Genomic DNA, 27675 nt, shown 5'->3' with positions numbered 1-27675 from the left:
CCAACTATGAACTAACCTGACGGCCACTCTTTTAACCAACCCTATTGAACTACCATTTTTAGAATGGTGAGCTCGAAAAAGAATGGTACATTAGAGGTTCTGCATTGATTATTACGCCCTTAATGCCGTTGCATTCGTGATTGGTGAGACATTAGGCGATTTGTGGAGTGCACAATCCTTCTCCAAATTAGACCTTCAGTGCTGTTATTTTCAAATCCGAGTTCAATTGTTCAATATTCATAATATCAGCACTCATGATTGTCACTTCATATTTCTGGTGACCATTTGGCCTCAGTAATAACCATTTTTCAGGCAACTATGAATGCCGTTTCCAGCCTTTTCTCCAGTGCTTCTTCATTCCCCTTTTCATGCTCAATGGGGGCAGATCGAGAATTACAAACCTCTTCCATACTTTGTTCAGGGTGACAAGGCTTCTGGTTGAGAAAAATCTGTACCATATTAGATACCTCTCAAGCAACAGTCACCAACTTAAAAACTTAAGTCAGATGCTACCAAATGAAAAATTATAGAACTTAAAATGAATCAGATGAGAACCATAAAACACAGAGGGAGTAAAGGAACCATTTTATAACACCCTTCTCTGAATATACACAAATTATGAGGAGAACCCAAATGGAGCATTTCCTGAGGCACAAATTACATGCATCTTTATTAGTACCCAAAAGAAAAATCTACCCATCTTTTAGATCAAGGACATCCTCGCTTAAAAACAATGGGCACTTGGACTAGCACACGTTATAGACTTGTAACATTTCTTTTCATTTATAGACCATCTTTATAAAAAATAAAAATAAAAAAAAAAAAGATCGTCTATTGAAGATCTAAGTACTTCTTTTCCTTCCCATTCTTTTACTTTATAAGCCTATCTTTTTCAACAAAATTGAGTGTGAATATGAAATCTGAAGTGGGAGCAAGACGAAAGGAAACAAGATCACAGCTTACATGTTTGTACACTTTAGTTGGAAAAGCAGCACCACCCCCAACCACTGGGCTTGCCATCTGAATCTTGAACTGAATCTCCTTTCAAAACCACAGTCTTCCCATTCGGTCTCCAGGCTGGCTCCTGTTTCTTGTATTCTTGACTCAGAATAACTTTGCGGCTCAAAATGTTATAGATCTCTTTGACAACAGTCTGGAAGGCAAGAGTGACATTGGAAGAATCAAGGGCCGAAGTTTCCAAGAAGAACAAACCCTGAGCCTCTGCCAAGTCCTTGCCTTCTGCTGTTGTTACCTCCCTAGCATCCTTGAGATCAGACTTGTTGCCAACAAGTATGATGATCACATTCATGTCGGAGTGAGCTGTCACAGGAAGAACCAATCTCAGTTCACTAATAGAGGGATGAGGCTTAAGCACACATTCATCAGGAAGCACAAAGATTATTTTACAAACACATCACTGAGACCAAACTGGATTATCAATCATGATATGCCAACACTCAGAACAAACCATAAGGGTCAGTCCCTGGTACCTGGACCACAAAACATGTACGCATGACCCCTAACCCACACCCCCTGACGAAGAAAAGAGTTTTCACAAAAAACAGAAGTATAAAATAATAATTAATCAAATAATAAAATATGAGAAAACAAACAAATAAAATATCAATCAGGATTTATGGAAAGCATTTCTACTTCTCTGCACTCTCAATTGGGAAATTCTCCTTCCATTGAATTTTTCCCCACCACGTCCCACTACGTTTTCCCCTTTCGTGTTTAAATTATTATTTTTGTTGATTACTTTTTCGCCTTTCTTATGTTTTGAAAAAATCCAGACTGAACCTGACGGTTGAACCAGTTGGACCATCACCCTAGCATAACTAAGTCTCAGTTCCTTTTATGGACCAAGATCCATCCCAAACCATTCAACTTTTACATTAGAATTGTTCAGTTTGAACGTCTTAAAAATCTACCTCAATCTAATTATAAATTGAATTGAAACCCCAAACTTTTAGGGTAATTAAATTGAATTTAATAAGAAACATTCAAGAAATATTAGTTGTCTTTCTATTAGAGGCAATACAGTCATAAATCAGTAATTTAAAATAGCATACAAGTATCTACACACTGTTTTTGACTCAGGTAGACCCAGGCCAACCAGGTAAAACCAACCTTGAGACAATTTTGTTGATCCCCTTGACGGGTTTTAAAACATTGTTCTGCTTTAAAAAATATGGAAGACATGGATTTTTTTTTTCACTTCAGATATAGAAAAAGAAACACCAACCCCCCACCCCCCAAAAAAAATCCTACTTGGAGAAAGAAAAGAATGCTTGCTTACAGAAGATCCTTGGTTTACTGTCCAAATATGCCATCATGACTTACTGCAGTAAATTCCTCCGCCTCCCCCAATGGTAACACTAAATATCCCTAGATTGAAAGTCAAATACATAAGTGACCCTGATCATGGATCTAAGCAGAAACTATGACAAGGAAGGCTTGAGTACAATAATTTTTCCACTGTACTTTTTGTTTTGGTTGGGGTGTTGGGAGGAACATTGCTATAGCAAGTAATGATTCTCCTAGTGAATTAGCTACATCCCTGTAGTTTGCTGGATCCAGATGCAGAGAGGCTGTAGGAGCTTGGTGAGAGGGAGAGGAAAACAAAGGGCAGGAAGTAGCAAGGTTTTCTTATGAATCAACAAGAAAAGTTTAATGGTTCAAATGAGAAAGCGAAGCCTCTAAATCAGAATCGGGATATCATTCTCGCATATTAAAAGTTTTGAGTGATCTGATCGACGAAAATACACTCCAATTAAGAGTTCCCTCCCCCACCCCCCCCCCCCCCCCCCCCCCCAAAAAAAAACACACACAAAAGGATGATTGTTTCTATGAATTTACAACTGAAATGGGAAATACTGGATAGTTACAGACACTCCCAACAGAGGCACAGTGTCAGAAAACAGATACTAGTTCAAGTAGGGAAGACATGTAACCATATACAGATATGAGCCAAAACATTAGTATATTAAGAAATAGTCCTTACTTTGCAATTCGTTAAGCCAACGACTGATGCTATCAAATGTCTGCCGTCTACTGATGTCATACACCAAAAGCGCTCCAACAGCACCTCTATAATATGCAGAAGTCACGGCCCTGAACCGCTCCTGACCTGCTGTGTCCCAAATCTGTGCCTTGACTTCTTTCCCATCAATGACCATCTTCTGGGTTTGGAACTCAACCCCAATAGTTGATTTTGAGTTTGAGTGGAATTCATTTCTGGCAAATCTTGCAAGCAAGTTCGATTTTCCCACAGCTGAATCACCAATCAAAACAATCTTGAAAAGGTAATCCTCACTATGTTCATCAGAATGAAATGCCATTTGTCTATCCTTCCCTTCAATAGTCTCAGGGAACCATGGCTAACAGCCAACAGTCTTCTGGTTACTGAGCTTCTTCGCAAGCTGTTGACTAAAAATTCTCAAGTATGCCTTCATTGAGAGTTTAGAGAATGAAAGTCAAAAAGAAAAGAAATTGAAAATAATTAAGATCATAGATTCATAATAGAAAATCAAAAGCAGCCTAAGTAAGAATACAAAGGCTCGAGTAATGCATCTAGCTCAATAAAATACCTCTCTTGCTGTAGTGAAATATCAAAACAACTGGGTATGTTTGCAATTGATGCATTCCATTACTTTTATTGTCCCACCTTACACAAGTCCGTTAGAATTTCCTGCACATCAAACCCAACTCAATGTTTAAGGAGTACAGGGAGAAGATATGAAGAAGGTTGCACACATTGTAGATGAAGAACCAACAAGGTTTCTATTGGACGTTTCTTTTTTATTTTTATTATTATTATTATTACTAAAATTCTTTCAACGAGAATACGAGAAAAGTATAAAAACCAAATAAAATAATTGGGAAAAAAAACACAAATAAGAAAGATCTTTCTTTATATGAGGAATAAATCATGGTGGTGTACACCTCACAAGGCAGTGCAGTACTGCCTGAGCAGATAGGTGACCAAGTAACTATTTTTTACTTCCCCTCTTCTCTAACATTATTTAGTATGCTATCATATCATATATGATCAAGAATCAACATTTAAGCCATATCAAGTCATAGAATATCAACTTTAACCCACTATCAAGCCAAAAAAGAATCAGCTTTAAGTCACAAGTCATCAAAAATCAATATTAAGCCAAATAAAGTCATCAAAAATCAACATAGAACTAGAACACAGCTGAACAGAAGAAGCAAACAATTGGAAGTTTAAAGCAATCAAAACAACCATTTGGCTTATACTGTTCTAGGAATTGGTCCTTGTCCTTGTATACCTAGTCTCACATTAAGATTATATGTTCTTAGAAAACATGATATTATCTATTAAGTAATTAAACTGCACTAGGTTAGAGTCATTCATGAAGTTTTACTGCTAAATAACTTTACACTATATTTTTGTAATAGGTAGAACACAAAACCAGCTTTCCAACAAATCCAAGATTGAAATTATGGTCTGGTCAAACTTCATTTGATATGCCTGAATGATGTCAAAATTGCCCTAAATGAAAATATTTTTTGAAATATCAAAACAAATGATAATTTACCACATTCTTCTGGATTTTAGCAACATCATATTAAGGTTTATGGAACTTTTATGATTTGAGGAAAACTCCAGCATTATAAAGTTTAAAGTTCACGTACAACAAAAATCAAATTGTTCTTGATAAGCAGTTGTGATGTGAACCAAATTCTAGGGTTTAGTCCGGTCGAAAGTTGCCCTAGAACAGGGTTTACTTCACGACCCTCTCTCTTAAGAACCAGCAGTCTTCTAGAGATGTAGGTGCCTTTGACTGAAGACTTTTGAAGAACTTTGGGTTTACAAGGGCTAGGATTAGGCCTAGAAGGTCTTGGCTAGGTTTTATTTCAAGGAATTTGGGGTTTAGGCTCAATACTATGCTGAGATTGTAGTTTCAGACCTGGCATTGAGTTTAGGTTAGGTTTAAGGGGTTTTAGGACTGAGTTGAAGGGTTTTAGGGCTTCGGCTGCTGTAATGTAATTCCAGAAATAGATTCTACAGTCAGGCTTAGGGAATGAGGCTTTATAGTTTCAGTTAGGGTAGGGAAGGGGCTGTTGTTATTGTTTTATAATTTCAGGTTAGTCCTAGTGGGTTTGGGCATGGTTTGAAGTATCCTACTTGGGATAGGATTCTTAGGAAACTCAACTAGGTTTTGGGTTTGGGGAGGCAGAGTAGGAGCTGGAGATGGTAATCCTAAAAGGGTTTGAAGTTTGGTTGAGGATTTTGGGAGTTAAAAGGTTTCTAGTGAAATTAGGGTTTGGGGTTTCCAGGGGTTGAAGATGAAGTGCCGGAATTCAAGAACCTAACAGAGGATCTCAGGGTAGGGATAAGGTGTGGGGAAGGGTGCGATCCAACTAGTAGTAACTAGTAAAGGGAATGTAAGAGGATTGGGGATCTAAGGATTTAGCAGGGAGGGAGAGGGCTGCAGTCGCAAGGAAGGGGGGAGGGCTGGGGGTGCTTGTGTGGGCTAGGGGAGAGGGGGGCTGAAAAGGGGTGGGGGTGTGCTGTACTTACTTGGGAATGGAAGAAGGCTGCTCAAGTTGTCGAACTATTGCTGGAGCCTGAAGGCAATGGCTGTATTCACTCACTTTAAGGCTGCCGCAGGCTTCCCCAAAGGAAACCCACGACTTCTCTTCCTCCAAACTCAAATCTCAATTTTATTAATCAAATTCAACTTGAAATTACAGAGGATGGAGGCTTTATTTATAACCTTTAAAAAATAAAACACACTAGGACTCGACTTAGGAAACCAACTTGATTTCAAACTAACACTCTAATTCTAACTCTAACTCTAACTTGACTAAAGTCTAGCTTAAACAAGGACTCTTATCATATCTTACTCTAGAAGTATTCAATTTGGAATCTAAGAATAGATATGGAGTCCTAACAAGAATTAGAATGAAACTAAGGAATTCCAACACAACCTAGGAATCACACTTAGACAAGGACTCTTCAATACAAAATAACGACTCAAATAAGAAAATAAAACTACATCTAGGGTCCTCATAACAATCTGGACTCAATGGGACCCTGGCCTAGGACTCCACAATTTTTACATAAATGACCAAAATACCCCTGGTTCAATTAGAGGTGTCTGGGGATAGTAACCCTAGGCCCTGTGCAACCCCTGGAAACAGTTTACTATTACCCTTTTAAAATTTAATTTATTAATCATTTTTATTGGATTCAAATAGGGAATGTTTGCCTATTTATGACAAATATCTTTAAGTGTCAAATGATATTTGGCATAAATAGGTGCAAGGCAGCAGTCAAATTGGGCCCAAAATCCACCTGAACATCAAGAAAACACCTTGACAACTATGGCCACACAAGTATATACCAGATATATGAATAAAGATATTGAATCTCCTTCAATGTAAAACCAGTTCCCAACTAGAAAACTAGGAAGTCATTCCGTGGCAGGATCTTCCCAAACTAACTGTATGTTATGCACAATTTCCAGCAATAGGAAAATAATAGATCACCCAAACACTAGGCCTAACTCTTATGGAAACAAATAAGAGATAGGTAATGCATCTAATGAGGATGGAAAGTACCCTAGTCGAGGGTATGTTTCCTAGGTTATAATAACTCTTCAAAGTTTGCCTTTTCTAGTTGCTGGTTGATGAGTTATGAAAGGTTTCTCCAAAAAGTAACTCGCAGCATGCAGCACTATCCAATCACTAACTGAGGTTGAAAGTGCAACGTCCGGCTAGTTGATTTTGTAATGCCCCACATCTTTTATTTTATTATTTAATACTATGCTAACCTGCCTTTTTGAATAAATTTATTTTACTGGATGATATCCCTAAAGGATTTATGAGACGACTCAAGATGGTCCAACTGAATCTGTACCACTTTGACCCAAAATTGAAGCCCATATCTTTGATGGACTATAATTCAATTAGCCAAAAACCCATCCATGAACAATAATTTCAGATGGGCCCAAGCTCAAAAGGAACAAGATGATGAAAGGCCTACAATGGAATCCTAGTTCAAAATTTTGTCTCGTCTCAACTAGATACAGGAATTGCGACCGAAATTTTGGCAAAACATGTAACATTAGCTCGCATGTTTCGGTGGGTTTTAGGTGGTTTTGGGGTCTGATTTTTTGTGTATAGCCTAATTTGAGGCAAATAAACACAATAGCACATTATTTTTTACTAAAACCTAACACAAACTAATCTCCTTGATTCATACATGCCGGACTATATATGTAGACGAAATTGGATCCACATATCTAAACAATGCATACACATGAAAACATTGATACTTCTCATTGTATATATATATATATGGTTTTATGGACCCATTATATAAATCAACGGAATTAGCTAAGGGCCCATAGGTTAAATTATTAAGGCCCATAAGCTTGTCTTAGTATACGAGTCACTAGCCTTGTGTCTTGGCAAGAGACTATTACTTAACCTGGATTGATAGGTGGCATACTAAAAGTGAAAGCTAAAGAAAACATAAATAAAATGGTTTAGGAGTTGAAATCAAATATAATGATCAAATGACCTTAACACATGGTACTAGGTGGCAAGGCTAGGAACCTATGTCATGCTAATGTGTAAGGAGATCGGAAAATGGGACTGCTATGTACGCGAGACCACAATAGAAATAGAGAAAAAGGAAAGCGGACAAGAGGGGAATTAGAGAAAAGAACATAGAGAAGAATTATGGGAAAGGGAAGGAGCAAGGAGAGAGAAAAAAGAAGGAAAGAGGGAAAGTGAATGAATGCTTGCTGTAACAACTGAAGCTCCTAAGTCCCAGTTTCAGCTAGGCCTCTAAAACCTCTAATTAAGCTTGATAGAATCCAAAATCCCACCAAAATTATGTAAACGTGATGCCTCATGTTAAAATCATGTTCCTATACAGCCACAGTCAAGATTCATAAGCTCAATTTCCCTTAGAAACTTCCTTGGCTTGGATCTTTAAACTCATTGACAGAACCAAAACAAAAACACACATGAGTGCTAGAAAGGAAGCTTGCATTCATTCATCCAAATCTGATCTCTCCCCATCGAGTGGAAGGTCCATCCATATAAACCAGGGGCTGGAATTCCCAATTGGACTTGTATTTCCAAGCTTATTCTAAGGGACTTCTATTACTAATAGGCCTTCATAATTAGACGTGTACAAGGACTGACTTAAACTAGTTTTAAAAAAAACTACATACCAAATATGCCCCTCAAGTGGACAGAATCACAATTCTGCCACTGAGCAATCAAGTACACTGAAGGATTGCAAATTAAATTAGAACTAAGCCACTGGGCAGCAACCCTAGGGAGTTCCTTGACCCTCCACTTGGTCTTGGACTTGTTCTTGGACTGGGATGGCTCGGATACTGCATAGATGCCACCAATAAAACAGTGCCTTCCTCTAATGATCTCTCTCTCCCCTCCATTCCCCTTCCTCCACGTGTCCCACCTTTCTCAGAACAGATAAGACCTTGCTACTATGTGCATGGGTGTGGGCATCCCCCAATCTCTTTTAAACATGTGTCCCATTTTCCTTTTAGCTAGAATGTTCTTCCACATGCACTGGTGTGGATTCCCTGTAGTTCCTCCTATTTCTGTGAGTGTACACCTGGGATATTAGGGGCTTATCAAAATTCCCTCCTATAGTTTCAGCTTGTCCTCAGTGGAATTCCAGAAACTGGGACCTTATTTCAGCATAAGGTCCCAGTTTCCACATGTGTCCCATTTTCCTTTTAGCTAGAATGTTCTTCCACATGCACTGGTGTGGATTCCCTGTAGTTCCTCCTATTTCTGTGAGTGTACACCTGGGATATTAGGGGCTTATCAAAATTCCCTCCTATAGTTTCAGCTTGTCCTCAGTGGAATTCCAGAAACTGGGACCTTATTTCAGCATAAGCTTCCCATGTGTTTTTGCAGGAGGGTAAGTTCCTCCACTGAGTAAAGACCTCAAGAGCCCCTTGTGGTGAGTAACAAGTGACTAACTCCTCCGGAATAAGCTTCAGCTTGCACTCCTCCACTAGGAAGAAGGGGAGTGGCTGACAGGTTACATGGGGTCCAATCACTTTCTTCAGCTGAGAAACATGGAAAACCGGGTGCACCATGGACATGGGTGATAGAAGAAGCTTGTAGGTTAGTCACACCCACCCTAAACGAGCCAGTTCCAATAGTGTGATCCGCTGCCACCCCCCATCGGATTCCCATCTGGATCATCGATGCTATACCAGAACCATACAAGTCAAACCATGAAGCAAGAATTGAAGGCACATAACTAATGAAAAGCATGAATTATCTATAGGAGGTAAATAATACAAAAGAGCAAGGTTTAAAGTATCCTACAATATGAAATGATACTAGCAAATACGTATCCATATTGGATACAATCGATATGATACATATCAATACGTCTCTCTATTGGATTGCACTGAAATACATTGGCCAGTACAATACAACACTCAATACGAGACAATATCTCTTTTAAAATCACCTGAGCAATACGACACTCAATGCCGACACTTTAAACCTTGCTAAAGAGAAGTCTAAAATATCCGTATAATAGTCATCTCAATCCCAAATTACCAAATTACATACCCATGTATATCCACAATAAAGTGTATCAAATATAAGAGAAATAACATATCAGTCCCGCCATCTCAAGTCTTTTGAGAAAAGGCACATACACATAGGACACCTCATGCTCCATGTTATCATGTCCGATGGTCTCACCCTCACCATATCCATCCATCCCATAACCTGCTCTGCAGGGGCATCTATGCCTACACTATCAACTAAAAAGAGAGATTTCCAAGAATGCAAGTTCTACAGAACTCATGAAGGGAAGAAACAAGAACAGCATAGATGAATGAGATGTCCATAACCTATATGTCACAAAAATGCAGTTACAACTATATCGATGCAAGTCTACTAATTACCTGTCACATCTATCTCATTGCAAGCCAACCATCATGGAATCAGCCTTCGCTTTAGGGCTAGTCACCCCCCTGATAACCCTACTAAACTGTCAGATATCCCTCATGATTCGGCCTTTGCTTTGGGGTGTACAATGCCACAGCTCAGTTAATGGTATCCTCATGTTGTCTTGGGGCCCCTCACAAATTCAACCTTCACTTGGGAAACCCATGTGAGTGTCCTCTCAACAACACCCACCACTCAATTACCACGGATCACCTAAGACCTATGACCTGTTGGTAAAGGTCGTGACATCAGGAGAATGCTAACCATTCATTGGCCAACTACTCAACATGCTACTTGATATATGGAACACTAGCCCACACAAATTCGACCTTTGCTTTCAGCTAAAACCCTCGATGACCCTACTAGAGTACCTTGAGACCCCCTCACAAATTCAACTTCACTTTGGAAAGCCCCAAATAACCTAGTGAATGGTATACCCATGTTACCTTATGGCCCCTCATGGATTTGGCCATCGCTTCAAGAAACACATAAGATGACACCCCAAGCACATCACATCATATAGTACCCCATCATCCATGCCACAGGTTGCCCAACACCATCACCCTTGTTGGAAGGGTTACCCAACCATGCATTCTTAACATGATGCTATACAATGAAACATGCTCATATCCATTCCCATGCGGCCATTCATGAAATTCTCAAGATGCCATAATTCACATATTCATACCCAATTCCGCATTCATTCTCATCCATTACCATGATCCATCATAAATGTATTCATGACATAAATCCCCTCACCTTAAGTGTGAAGCTCAACTAGTTGGTTCAAGGTATGATTCGTCATAAGCCCTCCCCAATTGCGTTGTTCTACCCCTAGACACATTATATAAGAGTTAACATACATGTAGGAGCCCAGCATAATTCTCACCCTCATCCCCAACTCTTGATGTTGCTGCCAACATGACCGGTCAACAAGCTTGTTGTCAGCCAGTCAATTGGCTATCAACTGGTGAATCAGCTGATCACTGCCGCTATCAAATTGACTTCAAGAATTTGAGGCTTTTGACCCTGAACTTCAATGGAGCTTCCCTTGATTCACACAACTAAATTTCAAGTTTATGAACACATATGATAGTACAATTGACCAATAATTTACGAAATTGAATGGTAAACCATCAATTCTAGAAGAAGCAGGGTCTACAAGTGAATAGGGACTCATCTTTTTCAAATCCCAACTACCTTGGGTCAATTCCACCCCCATTTGATGAGGAGATCATAGATCTAATCACTGTTTGCAAATTCTCCATGGTTTCCCCCTAAATCTAGCTCAGATCAATAGATTCTCTAGCTTGGAATCTCCAATTCTTATAAAATGGGATGAGCCGGTAGAGGATGGCAAGAGCTACCTGAATCTGGTGTTTCTCAATGTTTTTTGGCAGCCTTCAGTGGATTTTCAGCAAGGTCTGGTTTTCTCCTTCTCTTTTCTCTTAAATGTCTATAATTGGAATAAGGGGCATCGGTTGGGTCTTGGACAGTAACTAGGAGAGGTAAATGGGGTAATCTAAGTTAATTTCATACAAACGTAAGTGTATCAACTGGCAAATTGGCCCAATCAACCAGATGGGTTTTCATCTAGAAGTGGGAGATAACCTTCGTCACCTTCTGGTAAAATCCCTGCAAATTGGTGTTGGAACTTTTCTCCTTTCTGTCTCGACAATGTCTAGGTCTATGGAAACCCCTTCTTTCATCTAAGAGGATTCGAGTTCCATTCCAAGGGTATCCACGCAAATGGACTGCAACATGGAAGTGCTTGTCCTCACGGGTTTAGATCCTACATTATACCACATAAGCCAATAATCTAGGTAAGAAAGGCAACTGGCCCTACTTGTTCACTGATTGGATATGGTCCATGGTAATGATGACTGAGCTTCTCATTAGGTCATTTAGCTAATTGCCTAAACTGATGTTGTAAGGGAAGACCTCCTCCCCTACTTGGTAGCTCACCTCACATCAGTGTTGATCAAATGAAGGGCACTTGCGGTCTTGAGCTCGTCTAACAACTGGTCGCATTCTTGGAGAAACACGTCAGCCTCATCGACCTAGAAATGGCCTCCCCCTAACCTCAATAGCGCCCCGTGGTTCTCAACCATACACTACTCGAAATGAGGTCATTTTCGTTGCTGAGTGGTAAGTGGTGTTATACAAATTTTCCGCCCATGCAAGCCAATTGCTCTAATCCCTTGACTAACAAACAGAAATACATCTGAAATAAATCCCCAAACATCGATTGACCACCTCTGTCTGTTGATCTGTTAGTGGTTAAAGGTGTTGTTGAACTTTAGGTGAGTGCCTACCAGTTTAAAGAGTTCCATCCAAAAATTGCTGATGAAAACTCAATCCTTATCTGAAACAATAGACCTAAGAATCCCATGTGTTCATATCACCTCCCTGCTGAAAACCATTGCCACCTCCTTCGTCGAGTATGGGTAAATCATCAACATGACACGCCCCATACTCAGAGAGTCGATTGATCACCACCAACACGATATCCCCACCTCTGGTCTTAGGCAAACCCTTAATGAAGTCCATACAGATATCCTCCCAAATACGATCCAGAATGGGTCAAAGCTGGAGGAGCCTCGCAGGTTTTATGGACCAATGTTTATTGTGCTGGCAGGTGTCACAGCTGGCCACAAATTTTGAGACTGCAGTTTTCGTCCCGAGCTAATAGAGCACCCCCTGAAAGACGTTTCTAGGTGCATAGGAATCTTGAGTGGCACCCAAAAGCGGTAGAATGGAACTCGGACAGCAGCTTTAAAATTAATTAGGAGTCTCCAAGTATGACGAGTCTGTTTCTGAAAAAACCGAGTCCCATTCCTCAACTAATAATTAGGGAATGCTTTTGAGCCATTGAGTAGGCCTAAATCACCCTCTACGGTGACCCGGAACCTAGATCTCTTCGTCCAACCCGTCATTGCCTTGCCACATCGCCACCGATAGAGAAGAGAGTTGTATCACTATCCAACTACCTAAAAAGAGCATCTGCAGCCTTGTTCTCACCAAGTAACAAATTTCAGTCAAAACCAAGATTTCGACCCAAGAAAAGGCTGGAATTTCGGTCGAAACATATGGTTTTTTTTTTAATTTCGACCCTAGGTTTCAGACCTTATATGACGTCCATCTCATTTGATTTATTGCCTCCTAGTTATTTAAAGCATAATAAATACAATAGAACTAATGTTTTGCCAAAACAAAAAAAAAAAAAACCACTAAAAATGTATCATTCAAGTATACTAACAAATGACTGGTTCCAACAAGTACAAACTATATTACATACAGGCATAGAATCATCAGCATACATGAATTGTTTGATAGAATGGTTATATATATAACAAGTCAATAAAATAAAATGACCAACTAGATCAAGTGATGGTGTCTCACATATACTAAGTTGAAGCCCATATATCATATATACATGTATTTTTGAAAACATACATAATTTAGAAAATAATTATTAAAATCAGAAAATGAAAAAAATGGTAGCAAATAATAAAAAAATAAATTTAGCAAAACATAATCATAGATCATAGTCCTAGGCTAAACATATATTAATTTCAAGGCAATACAAGATCATTGAAGACATGAACAAAATAAAACAAAAAAAAAAAAGGGAAGTTGGAACTGTTGGGTATGGCTCATGCTTCACATTCTATTGTTGTCTAAGTTTCTTTTGTAGCTGTTGTGGCTTTGGAGGTGTTTGGAGGCAAAAGATGAGCGAAAGAGGTGCTTAAAGGCAAAGGAGTCGTGGAAATTAGGTGAAAATGGAAGATAAATCAACAAAAATTGAGGGAAAACAAGTTGGAATGTTGAAATGGTCAAAATTTCAGTCAAGATGGTCGAAATTTTGGACTAAACCTCCGAAATGGTCGAAATTTCCAAAACTTTGGTCGAAACCTATAACTTTTCCGAAAAAATTGGAATTTCTTCGGTTTTCAAAATTGCAGGCATTTCGTTCTTCTATGGTTCTCACTGCCTAGTCAACAGATTATCTCAAAATTATACCCCAACAGTTTCACTATCTACTTTTGCTTTCAATCTCATATTGCAAGAAATCCAAGAATTTATGGGGGCACTAGCACGAGCAAAAATGGTTGAAAAGTCTACTGTTTGAAAGAGAGTAAAACAACCCAAAATCCCAAGAGATGATCCAAAAGCACCTACTCGATTGACAGGCTTTCTTTCCTTCTTGCTTTTTCCCTTCTTCTCGGGCTCTTCCTGCCTCCTTTTCTTTTTGGAATGAGGAATCACAGTCCTATTGCTCTTAGAGAGAGTGCGCCTTCGTCCTAGTCTTTTACTAGTGATGCCCACTCTCTTTGAATCAGTATTTTTTTCTTCGTCACCTTTCCCTGAGCGTCCAACTCAACAACCTTCGCTCGGCTCATCACAGCCTTATCCTTGAAATCAAGGTAAGGCGTTCCGAAAGTGAAAAATCAAACGCCACACTATCATAGTTAGAAGCAGCGGGCGAGGGCCCGTAAGGCAACTCAAAGCTCATTAAGGCAACTTATATACTTTTCCGGTGGTAAACAGGAAGGAAGGCTGACATCAGAGGGTGGGAGATAGCATATCCAATTTAACCAAAAGAGAAATCCCTAAACAAAAACGCAAGATAAGGCTTCATGATCTTTTGCAGGAATACATCGGCAGGGGACTCCTACTGATGGGAGACAGAAGAAAGAAGTAGAAGGAGGTAGGTCCTCCACCACGCTCCTGTTGGTCCAATAAGTACTTCAAGCTTCTTCAGTCCATCCTAAACTTGAAGTGTCGCCCGATCAGGTAATAACACCATTTTTGGATAGCTAGAACAATCGCTATCAACTCTTTCTCATGCACTGACTTAGCTTGGACACAAGTGGATAACACCTGACTTTAATAGGTGTGGTGTCCCTCTTGCATAAGGATAGCACCTAATCCTAATCTTGATGCATCCATCTCCACATCAAACTCCTTGGAGAAGTCAAACACCACTAATACAGGTAACGTGGTCATACAACCTTCAAAGCTAAAAACGCTTGGTAGTTATTTCATCCCAAAGGAAAGCACATGGTTCAAGAACTCGCTCTTGCCAAGGATCTAGCCCCTTAAGATCTCGATCGAGATATGGTCTTTTTTTTTTTTGGCCAACTCAATGGCCCATCTCGGTGGGTTTTAAGGTCCAAGTCGGGCTCAAACTTGGTACTTAGCCTAATTTTAGGCCTTCTGAACACATTGGTGGCCTTGGATTTGTGAGAAAAACACCGTAAGTATAAGTTCTTAGTTGACCCTAAGTGTGAAATTGAAATGCTGCAGGATTGGGAAATGTAAGGTTATATAATATGTAATATAGAACCTTTAAGGCATATAAATGAAAAGCAAATGTATCAAATACATCAAATAAATGTCATCAGAATTCCATCCATATGACACAATCTCAACTCTCGAAAATAGAATAATAAAATTATAAAACCATTAGAAGTTATATATAAGTCATTATTCGTAAGTCATAACTAATAAGTTCATAAGACAAACATAGAATGACTGATCTTCCTTTGGGGTTGTAGATGTGCTAAATGTAGGTGTGAGTGAAAACCCAGCTAAAATCCCCAAAAAAAACGGTGAGAGTTGAGAGATCCAACAAGATATGGCGAGATTTGGGAAAGATCTAGCGAGATAGGCGAGATCTCATCTTGCCCATCATCTCATCTCGCCATTTGAAAAAAGCGAGACCTCACGAGATCTCAAACCATGGGAAACATTCTTCTCAACAGATTTATGAGCACGGTTGCAACCTTCAGGTAATCCTTAATGGATCTTCTGTAGTACCCAAAGCCCAAAAGTCCCCTGAATGCTCAAAAATTTATTGGTTGGGACCAATCAATCATGCATTGGATTTTTTGCCAATCCACTGTCACTCTATTAACCATTATTGTATAGCCGAAGTACTCTAGCTTGGCTACTAGAAATAGGCATTTCTTTTGGTTCACCGAAATGTTGTGCCAACAAAATATTGTGGACCATGGGGGTACCAATTGTTCTTCATTGACTTACTAAATACCAAAATATTGTCAAAAAATACTAACACAAATCTTCTCAAGTGGTCACTAAATACCTCATTGATGATTGCTTGGAATGTGGGAAGGTGCATTCGAAAGCCCAAAGGACAATATAAGAAACTCGCAGTCAAGGTTTAAAGTATCAGCCCATATCGTATCGTATCGGTATCGCAAGCCTGCGATACGATATAGGCTTATATGTATCTAAACTTTTGTTTTTTCAAATCGTCTCTCGCATCTCTCAATGTATCGGCCGATACATGCCGATACGATGCGACACACACTGATACATTGCGATATAATAAATACCAATAAGTATCGATCCATCTTAAAAGAGGGAAAAAGGCAAGTTTCATGACAAGTTGCATAGGTGGAAATGAGTTGCAAACTCTTGTGTTTCTTACTATTTGTGTAGATAGTAGGCCAACTTGCCTATTGACACTGAATCTTGTACATGGGGAGAAATTTCCTAGATTTGCACACCCCCAAAACTTAGGGGAACTAAATGTTCAAACTGAAAAATGTGTTATTGTCAAAGACTACGATAACGATGGTCTTTTGTGCACACATCTGGAAAATAAGGATCTAATATCAAAATATGTGTTAGTCCACGCATAGTTATCCTACATTAAGCGATTTTTTATTGTTTTAAATGGATCAATGATGTAATTTGTCTTGTATTTCAAGACCCCTTTTGTAGTAATTTAAAAATTGGTGAAACCTTGAATCTTTGAAGGCATGAACTGCTTCAAGGCAATCTGTAAGCCATATGACTAGCAGTTACAAGATAATGGGTTGGACATTTCAATCTCTCAATTAAAAGATGATTTTTTATTCTTATGGCCATTTTCCTTATTTCTCAAGATAGTCTATTGTTTTCTATTTAAATTAGTTTATTTTCATAGATATTGTGATCATTTATATTATATTATTCACCCATTGATACGTATCTTCGATACAATACAATACAAACCGAGATGTCTCTTAAAATAACTCAACCAATACATACGCGATACGCAATACGCGATACTTTAAACCTTGCTTGCAGTGCCCATTGAGAGTCCAAAAGGTTGTCTTCTTCAAATCCCTCTCCGCTACCCAAATCTAATGGTAGCCTAACTTCAAGTCAAGCTTGCTGAATACCGCGGCTCCACTCATCTCATCCACTAGCTCGTCAATTGCGGGTATGGGAAATTTATTAGGTATGGTTAGCATGTTGAGAGCCTGATAGTTTGCGCAACATTACCCCTGCCATCCTTTTGTACAAGCATAACCGGGATCAAGTATAGGCTAATATTGGCCATATCAGCCCTGCTGCCAACAGCTCCCCTACCAGTCTTTTAACTTCATTGTTCAAAGAGTGGGAGTAGTGGTAAGGTCATACGTTCCGCGGGGAGCTGCCATCCACTAAGTGGATGGAGTGATCGTGGGATCTGGGATCTCTAAGGGGGCAACCCTATTGGCTCAACAAATAGTTGCTCGAATTCCAACTCCTTCACCTATGAGTTTTCGGGTTCTCCTGCGACACTCAAGTCTATGGTTAATGGTTTTAGCCAAATTCCCCCATTGCTGGCTTGCATCGATTGCCACAACCACCTCATGGTTGTCTCAAGTCATAGTAAGGGAAGGTCTCTACAAATCTTCACATGTTCTCTAGCCAATCAAAGCTCATAATTTGGAGTTACCAGTTGCTCCTGACTTCCCCAAGTCTTGATAGGCACTCCACACCTAGGATGACATTAACACTACCAAGCTTGAACAAGAGGAGGTTCTACACAAAGGTTACTCCGTCAATGGTAATCGAAACATGAAGGCACAACCCTTGTCTGCCACATACTCTATACATTGCTCAAAAAAATCACCTGAAACTCCTTCCCTTGTACCTTAAAACCAAGAGGTTCCACAAGTTCTAAGCCATGAAGGTGTTGGTTGCACCATGGTCCACCAAAATCACCACTTCACTACCATTGATTCTACCTCTCAACTTTATCGGCTAGGTGAATCAAGCCTTAACAATGAGTTATTCAATAGCTCAGCTTCTTCTGGCATCTCCTCTGCAACTCCATTTGCCTTTACCACAAGGTCTTTTTTGTCTTCGAGCATCAGTCGCACACGAAGTTGCCTAAAGGGGCATTGATGCAATCAGGTATAGGGGGCATTACAATTGAAACCAAGCCCTTTGTCCATTTTTGGTCTGATCACCTTCGGCGTCAACCACCGTGACTTGTTGTCACTACTAGGTTTGGGGTTTGTCCCCATTTGAGCAAGTTACAGGGGTCCAAAAGCTAGTCCTCAGTTCGATATGGATTTGGCATGTCAAGGCTCCTATATTAGTCCTTGTTCTAGCATCCCCCATTGGTCCATACCCGGTTTCAGGTAGGTTAGGTACCCAATATTGACAAAACATTGGACCCCTTTGCTAGCCTAGAGATTGGGTTGGTTTCTGATGGGCTTCTTCTACCCTCTCATAGCCCAGTTCTTAGCCTCCACTAAATGGACCAACCATATCATTTGGCCCAAAGTTGAGGGTGAGAACAGCCTCACGTCTATGCGAACATCTTCCCCAAGTCCATCCATGAAAACTCCCCATGAGCCACTCCACATCCTCCACATCTCGGGCACCTATAGCTGGTGTCAACACCTCAAAGCATTTTTTGTATTCTATAACCAAACCGGTCTACCTCAGCCCTATCAGTTCCTTTTGAGGAGTCTTCATCTGAGGTGAGCCAAAATGCTGGATCAACTCCTCTTTGAGCGCTACCCAAGTTTGAGATGGGTTCATTCAATTCCTTGAATTGCATCCTCCCTAATATCATGTCGTTCGAGTAATGGTGGCTACCTAATCTCCTACACACCGAGTCCATTGAGGGTGAAGTACCTCTCTGCCCTAGCAATCCACCCCATCCGATCATCTCCAAATGTCATGGGTAGAAACTGTGCCGCCCTCCTATTTTGCCATCAAGACCTAGATGGTCCTCTTATGCATTGTCCCCTGACAAGGGTTGGAGGCTGCAGGTCTCCTTCCCACCATGACATCCGATGATCATGACTCTACCTCCATAGCCTTCCCTCTTAACATGTAAGTCTTCAACTCATTTTGAATTCGTTATTACTCTGCTCCTCTTTCTCTATATGCCGAGCTAGGGAACCCAACTTAAAGTTGAGAGCTAACATCTACCCCTGAAGCTCCTGCAAAATGGACTCAAGTTCATCTACACAATTCTCTATTCAACTTCTAATCATTCCTTAGGTTAAAACACACTCTAATACCAATTTGTTGACTACCCAATACATTCAATAGCGAATTACTTAGACAGCAGCATACGCACTAACACAAAGCAGCTCAATACACACAAACACAGAACACCTCAATGGAAGAGGAAATAACTCTCATAATATTCAAGTCAATGTGATACAATAAATCAATGAATACAACTCCAACTCAGTAACACCTCTTTCCTACAACCTACCCTAGAGACTAACACTCCCTGCTGCAAGTCCAACTTGTGCAAACCTCAATAAATCTTCCCTTCCCCCTTAGCTCCAAAAAAAGCAATGCCTTCTTGTAATGACCTCTCTCCCCCCCCCCCCACCAATATCCTTCCTCCACATGTCCCACCTTTCTCTAAACATTATCAAACCCTGCCAAGGTTCAAAATCTCGCTCTCGAGGGAAATCTCACCCTTGAGAGAGCGAGATCTCGCTCGAGATCAAGCATCTTTTCCTCGGCCAACTCAAGTGAACTCTAGGGCCCATCTCAAGGGGTTAAGGGTTAAGTTGGTATCAAAGTAGGTATTAAGCCTATTTTAAGCTTTCTAAACACACTAGTGGCCTTAGACTTGTGAGAAAACAACCCTAAATATGAGTTCTAACTCAACCCTAAGTTTGAAACCAAAATGTTGCAGGAATGAACATGCAAGGTTATAAAACATGAAATAATAAATCATTAGCACATATAAATGAAAAGCAAGTGATAAGATATATCAAAAAACTTAAATACCAACAAAATTCCATTCATGTGAGTACAATAGAACATCACATTCTCGACTCTCAAGAATACAATAATTCAACCATCATAAATCATAACAAAAGTGTTAAGTGTGATCATGCTTTACATTCTGTTGCCAACGACCTTCCCCTTGACGCACACGGGGGTCCCGCTCCCTGAGGAGCTGGTGGGGGTCCGGGGGGGCCGCCCCAACAAAGGTGCAGGAGGTAGCCCTTGGGGCTATAGAAGCCTTATATCATTTTAAGCCTTAGGATTATTGATCTTCCTTTCTTAATGCAGATGTGCTTAACCCTGCTGCAGATCAATCTCTAACATCAATCCAACAAAAAATAAGGTTTCTATGGTCTCGGCGAGTTGGAAAGCAAGAGAAGGTGAGAGAGGTCGATCTCGACCTGTCTCACTCGAAAAATGGATTTAATTTGAGATCTTGGATCCAAGATCTTAGTTGAGATTTTGCATTTTGTGAGACTCGCCATAATCTCATTTCCAGACCTCACAAAAGCAAGATCTCGGCAAGATCTCCCGAGATCTTGAACCGTGAATCCTGCTCTTATGTGCATGGGTGTATGGCCATCCCCCAATCTCTTCTAAACATATGTCCCCTTTTCTCTTCAGCTGGATGTTCTTCTACATGGACTGACTTGGATGATTCCCTGTACCTTTTACTATGTCTGCAGGTGTGCACCTGAAATACTAGGGGCTTATTAGTGTCACATTGCTTTTTCACCCTCTCCAACACTTTGAATCACCTAGGCTCCATTATAGCTATGGTTATTTTCAACCGAGAGGGAACCGATGCAATTTTATTACACTTGCATGATGCATCCCATATGGAAGCCTATATCCCAGACCAAAAGTCCCATAAGTCACCACGACAGTCCAATGGGCTGAAATTGACCTTTGGGAAGTTATCTTATAGGTTGGGCCTTTATTTTTTGTGTTAAACATAATGGACCTAATTTATAAGCTCATAAAGAATAAATTTAGCAAACAGGATTAGTCGTTAAGAGTTTGAGTTAAAATAGGATACTCAGAGGACAGTGGTTTTGCTTTATTGAGTGCTAGTGCGAATAGGAGCCCTTTTATTAGTTAAAATAGGAAATTGTTGTATTTATGTGTATCATACACATGCCATCAAGGGCCTGTTTGGTAATGCTTCCATTCTAGGAGAATGCTTTTTTCACGGAACTGTTCTTTTTTTATTCCATGCTGTGAAGAGACTAGTCCTGTGGAAAAGAAATATGTTTGATAAACTGTAATAATTCTAATCCATGAACAAAAGAGGAAGAAAAACAGTATTTGGCAGACATTTCACAAAATCACTCTTCTTTCTATAAAATAGTTACATAAATGTCATTATGTTTGTTAGTTTACCCAAAAAAATTATGTTTATTAGTAATAATTATAATTACAAAAATTCATCAATGTGCTTTCTAAATAGCCTAATATAATGAGCTACCTCATTTTGAGACTATCAGATACCACCCACTTCTATGCTCTAGTATAAAATTAACCAACTCTGTTAGTTGATTCCTATTAAGTGATGACATCAGCAGGTTATATATCTCACCTAGTCCCTGAACTACCCTCAACAATGGGTAAGTCTAGCCCTCTACCCTTTATGCCAAGCCTTAAATTGTGAAAAGAAAAAGGGAGCCTACTTCTTCCTTGAGACTCTCTTCAATGACAAACCCACTTTTCCATTATTATTTTTTTCAAGGATTCCATTCTTTTCGGGAACAAAATAAGTATGTTATCTGACAATCACCTCAAGTCAATGTCATACCGATCTACAACAGCTCTCAACCTCAACCTCTCATGCGTTGAGGAAGTGATGCCAATCATTGATTCAAACCAAGCAATTCCCTTCTAGGTACGTCTCCTGCAAAATGAATCTGAACCGCAGTACATGCTTGATGCCCTTTATTGCTTTTACAATCTCTCCATTTACCCCTCTAACATTCCCATCCTCTTCTCAGCTGGCATCCTTGAAGGGCTTCATGCTTTCCTTGTGGACCAAAAAATGGATTGCCATCCTTGTAAATTTGACACAAAACAATCCAGAAAAGAAAGTTATCAACTCCATTCAAGACCTTGTTAGTGTGCTTTCTACCACATTCAGTACTGGTAATCCCATTGACCAGGAGTAAGCTGTATCATTCCTTTAGGTCTTGTGTAATGGCAATGACCATTGCAGTGATTTGGTGCTAGAAGAAGGTGCAAACCTGCGTTGGTTTTGCTCTTCGTGATTAGAACAAGAAAAGGAAAAAGCAAGCACAAACTTTTGATGCTTTACAGGGTGCAGCATCAGCAGGAACCATAACTGTTCAGAGGTAGTGACGATTTAAGAAGCCGGAGGGAGAAGGAGAAGAAGAGGAGGAATGTAAGGGTAGCACAGTCAATTGAACGGGTTATATGAAATGATATAACAAGGGTAAGTCTTTTCTTTAGTCATGATCGGACAGACGATGAGGTGGTGAAACTTGACAAGAAGGAGATTCCTCAAAGTGATTCTTTTAGGTACCCAGGTTCAATCCTAAATAAAAGAGGTGACATATAGGATGATGTTTCCCAAAGAATTAAAATAGGGTGGATGAAGTGGAGAGGTGTGTTTGGGGTCTTGTGTGATCGTCGTATTCCATTAAAGCTTAAAGGAAAATTCTATGGGACTGTCATTCAACCAGCTATGATGTACAGTGCAAAATGTTAGGCAATTAAAAAGAATCATATAGATAAACTCGGTGTAGCATAAATGAGGATGCTAAGATGGATGAGTGGCAAAACTAGGAATGATCATATTAGAGTTGGTCTAGGAGTTGCTCCCATAAGTGATAAGCTTCGGGAAAGTCGTTTGAAGTGGCACGGCCATGTTCAACGGAGACCTATAAATGCCTTTGTACAAAGAAGTGATATAATTCAAATTAAAGGAACTAGAAGAGCTAGGGATAGACCTAAGATAACCTTAAGAGAAGTGGTGAGAAAGGATATGCATAGCTTAGGCCTTGTATCTGGCATGGCCTCAAACAGAATTGATTGGAAGGCAAGAATCCATGTAACCGACCCCATTTAGTTGGGACAAGGTTGTTGATGTTTCCTCAAAATGGGGAAGGTACATTACATTATGATATCTAAAAAGGGGGTAGATGAAAATTACATCTTTTATTGTTATATCTTATTTCCAATTTTTACTTGGTCAACCATTAATATTACCAATAGAACTTTTCTCTCTTCGAGACCATTTTTCTGCCTCATTCGGGACTGAAGAAGATGTCATTCTGCTAACAACCAAACATTTAAAATATAACTAGACCTCTAGTAGATTGACAAGAATCAACGATTGACAAATTCATAAATTCATTTAAGCTAAATACATTCAGCACAAAATAAATAAGCTCAACAAACATATTATCACAGTGTGATCAGCATCGCATTGAAATAATTACACATGGCAATGATTAGTTGTAGAATACACATGGCACTGATCTCATTTCATGTTCCAAACACAAGAAACATATTAATCAATTTTGGAAGATACTTCTCTCAAAAAAGAAGGAAAGGACGAAGCACCAAGGAATATCTAGTGAAGCTAAAATCTAAGATCAGGACATTTAACAGGACACAGTAAAACTTCACTCAGCTAAGTACTTCCTTTTTCTTTTCTTTTTTTCAATCAAGTTAACAGAAATGCACTTAATTCTTCAAAGTAGCTGAATTCTGCAATTCCAAACTATGTAACAGGTGCAAGCAGTTGAATAGTCATAACTCAAAAAGCCAAAACTGATAACAAACCAGACTTTGACATTAACTTTTAATAACCTATTAAAAATTGGGGGGATATAAAACATAACATAAGAGGGGGATAGAGAAAAAATCAATTACAAACAATGGGATGGCATACAATAAACAAATCCTTCCTTGAGTTCGATCTTTCTGTTATTCTTCTTTGGGGATGATAACCAAAAGCAAACACATTAAAGTCTCAAATATATAAAGTAACTTAACGAATTTAAAAAGTATAAAGCAAAAGAGCAACCACATGCTGCCAGCAGCAATGGAGTACTGAAGCCTCATCAACTTGAAAATCATAAATATGTACACAGAGAAAAAGCTGAAATGAAGCTAATCCTGTGAACTTTCTAGTGGCATAAAACCAGGTTTGTTATGACAGTTCAACAGAGTTATTCAACAAACACGCTATCATAAAGTGATCAGCATCAAGTTGACACAAATAAGACAACTTTCCAGGCACAATTTAGATAATCAAAAAATTATAACAGTATGCAACTCTGAAAACAATCATAAGGGTTACTGATGATAAAGATAAGCTCCAGAAAATTCTGACACAAGAGAACACAATTGGCATAGCAACAATAACAGGAAAAAGAATTCTTCAGAGGGAACAATGTCAAAGTAACAATTCACCAACTCTAACAAACACAGTTGTCAAACGAACCATATTTTAATACCAAAATATCAAATGCGTGACTCCTAATGGTAAGACTACAAAATGAAGGATCAGTAATGGCCTTCAAAAGCCCAATGCAGGTCCACGGAAAAGAGCCAAATAAATTCAGACAATAATCAAAGAAACATTGAGGACAACAAGAACTCAAAACCCTAAATTTGCACGTTACAGACTATAAATCCCTGATCCCTTGGAATTTTTTTGATTCAAAATCGCACCCAATTCGAGACGAGCCAAGAAGAATCAATCCCAAAAATGAAATACAGAAATACAAGAATCAAGTAAAGAAGAAAAAAAAATAGAGGTAATCTTTGGCAATCAAGATTTGATCGAAGAAGGCCAAAAAGGTGAAGAAGAGGGAAAAGGGGGAAAATGTTTACGTAGTTTCTTTGTTCCAGTATCCGATTTGATTGAAGGAAGACCCTAAAGGAAAAGATGGGAAGTTAGGTGGAATTTTAGGGTTACAGAGATACAACGATAGTGACAGACAAGCATCAGTCAAGGGATTTGCAGGTTACCACCCACTGTTCGTTACATAGAGAGAGAGAAAAGCCAACTGAACATATAGTAAAGAGAAAGGGCATCAAAGTTACCTGGTGGACGAGCTTTGTGTCTGTGCTTGCGTAGGTTGGATAATGGAATCCAGTTTCAGAAGAACCAATTTGCAGGGAAGATTCAGACAAGAGAGAGAGCTTTGTATTGGATTGTTGGGAACAAGTCAATCTTTTTCACCCTCTGTTCTTCCACTGGACTCAAACAGAATAGAAGAAAGTTAGAAACGTCAACGTTTTCCTCCGGTCCAGTTTTTGAAAAACACAAAAATAGGCCAGCTGTTCCAAATGCCTTTGCTAAACGTTTTCCGTTCTGAAAGATTAGTTCTTGTTGTTGTATGAAATCTGTCTGTACATATTTCTGTGCTAAGAAACCGTTCTCCGTTTGGAATGAGGTGTTTGATAAATTTGTCCAATAAATATTCTTAATGGTAGACCTGTAAATGGATAGTTGAAATTTGCCTCCGAATTCTCATTCGTATTCATAAAGGGTGTCCGTATCCGAAAGTTTTCTTACTGCAAAATATTTGTATCTGTCCGATTCGGATAATTGCTTATTAAATCTGCTAATATCCGGATACAATAAAGTATTCAACATTTTTTCTCTAAAAATTGATGATAATCGAATTCGGAAACCTCGATAACCAAGTAATTAAAAATCGAAAATTATCATGTTAAAGTAAAGTATTAAGTATTATTTTCTTTTAAAAAATGTTGATAATCGGATTCAGAAACCGATAATCGATAATCGGAAATAAATAAATAAAAAAATTAAATAACAATCACTAATCAATATCGGATTGGATTATTATCAAATATCTAGAAAAGTTTCGGATTCGGATGCCTTCTTTAAATTTCCATCGGATCGGATAGCAGTTTTGTTAATCGGATTTGGATTATAATATATCCGAGTTGAATCCGATCTGTATACATGTCTACTTAATAGGACCCACAAACTGAAAAATATTGTTTTCAAATGAGTACACAAGGTAGAGGGAGGGAGTATACTAGTAGGGTTGGGGGTTAGGGTGGTCTATAGAAACCTTCGTCATCAAAACCGTTTTATCAAGTTTATTTTCTTCGGACAAAACATGTCTTACGGACTCCACAAAAACAATTCCAAAGCCATTTTTCTCACAGGTTTTTCATAACTTAAAGAACAAAAGAATGAACCGTTTTAACAAACAATTTATCTTATTAATTAACGCTAGAATTTGCTCAAATATAAGGTTTCTCCTTGACCTTGACAGTAAGAGAATATACTGAAAGCAAGTGTGAACAAGTAATGCCTTTGAGACTTTGTGTAACGGAACATGATTTTGTTATTCAAACAACAGACAATGCCTTATTGCTAGATGTCAGCAACGAAATTGCTACCCTTTGAACAAATTGATAAAAATAGACTCAAAGAAAGAAACCAATTAACCGATCGATCAACCAATGAGTTTGTTTGTTCACAAAATTTACCATTGAGCATTCTATGTATACTTGATTTTCTTATACCTCTAGCTCTCTTTTTCTCATTTCTTCTTTCCAAATAGATTATTCTCTTCTTTTTTTCCATCTCCACCATTGGTCTAATTTCTTCTTTAGTTGTTCTACAAAGTTAATCGTTGAGCTCACTTGTTAGAGAGAACATGTTAAACTTTCATGCATATTATTGGGTTTATAATCATAAAAGCCATTCCTTTATTTTAGTTAAAAGTGTGTGAGGACATTTTTTTTTCTTGAGTGTTTTGTATTTGAAACCCATCTCCTCTATAGTGTGACTTGCATGCTGCGCATTTATCTCGACCTTGATTTCGATCTCGACCGTGCGCTTCACCGTGCTGCGCATTTAATGCGCAGCACTGAAGCACGACCCTCTCCTCTAACGCCCCACCTATCGTATTTATGGGAGTCGGGATCATCTCCCCGACGGCTTCCCAACCACAAAAACAGAGTGGGGCCCATAGGTAAAAGAAAAATTCAAAAAGTGTTTCACTCGTGGGCCCCACTGTTTTTGTGGTCGGGAAGCCATCAGGGAGACCCCGACGGGGAGATGATCCCGACTCTATTTATGGTAGGTAGTTATAAGTCATAACTACCTTGCAACAATTTTCCAACCAACCCACCCCTCCCTCCCCACACACATTGTTAACTGGAGTTGGATCTTCTAGGTGATTATGCTTATTTACATCATTTCACTATATATTTAGGAGGACGATTTACATCTAAGCATTGACAAAATAGACTATACATAAACCCTTGTCTTAAACATGTGGCAAAAAAATGTAAAGAGAGCACAATCTTCTATCCTCCGAGGCAGATTATCCCAACTCATTAGTCTTTTTCCCCTCTTTTAATGCTCCTAAGTAAAATATATCTATAGAGTTGAAAATGAATCGATTGTTACCAAAAGAGGGGGAGGCAAATGAATGGATCAACACCACTTCCCTTACTTGGGTGTCTCTCACTCGGGCTGCGTTTGTTTGCTGAAATAAAGGTGGGGTGGGAAAATTCTTGAAAATAGTGTAGATTTCTTACTTTTCCCTTAAATCCCAAAATGGTATATTGTTTGGTTGCTTGGGGTGGAAAAGTAAGAGACAAGTTTCCTTGAAT

At 39.1% G+C, this 27675-nt stretch overlaps 1 protein-coding gene across 1 annotated transcript; it reads right to left on the bottom strand.

Moving 5' to 3' along the window:
* Positions 1-196: 196 nt before the first annotated feature.
* On the bottom strand, positions 197-25426 carry RABA5A (RAB GTPase homolog A5A). Its single transcript, XM_089139455.1, has 4 exons — positions 25117-25426; positions 3591-3691; positions 3005-3449; positions 197-1320 (listed from the first exon to the last, which is right to left on the bottom strand). Exons 3-4 carry the CDS (start codon positions 3339-3341, stop codon positions 977-979), a joined length of 681 nt encoding a protein of 226 aa, XP_088995581.1. The 5' UTR covers positions 3342-3449; positions 3591-3691; positions 25117-25426; the 3' UTR covers positions 197-976.
* Between the last annotated feature and the right edge of the window lie 2249 nt (positions 25427-27675).

The sequence above is a fragment of the Hakea prostrata genome, chromosome 11, assembly GCF_041222555.1.
Source record: "Hakea prostrata isolate BN-2017 chromosome 11, UWA_Hpros_2, whole genome shotgun sequence".
NCBI lineage: Eukaryota > Viridiplantae > Streptophyta > Magnoliopsida > Proteales > Proteaceae > Hakea > Hakea prostrata.
The sequence above is the reverse complement of the archived record's forward strand: the minus strand, read 5'-3'. Positions and strand labels throughout refer to the sequence as shown.

What these genes read in the sequence shown, in the direction of transcription:
- RABA5A (XM_089139455.1), bottom strand. Translation starts at nt 3,341, where the DNA reads ATGGCATTTCATTCTGATGAACATAGTGAGGATTACCTTTTCAAGATT. An exon ending in TTGGCTTAACGAATTGCAAA is followed by an intron (nt 1,321 to 3,004) that starts GTAAGGACTATT and finishes TTCCTGTGACAG; the next exon opens with CTCACTCCGACATGAATGTG.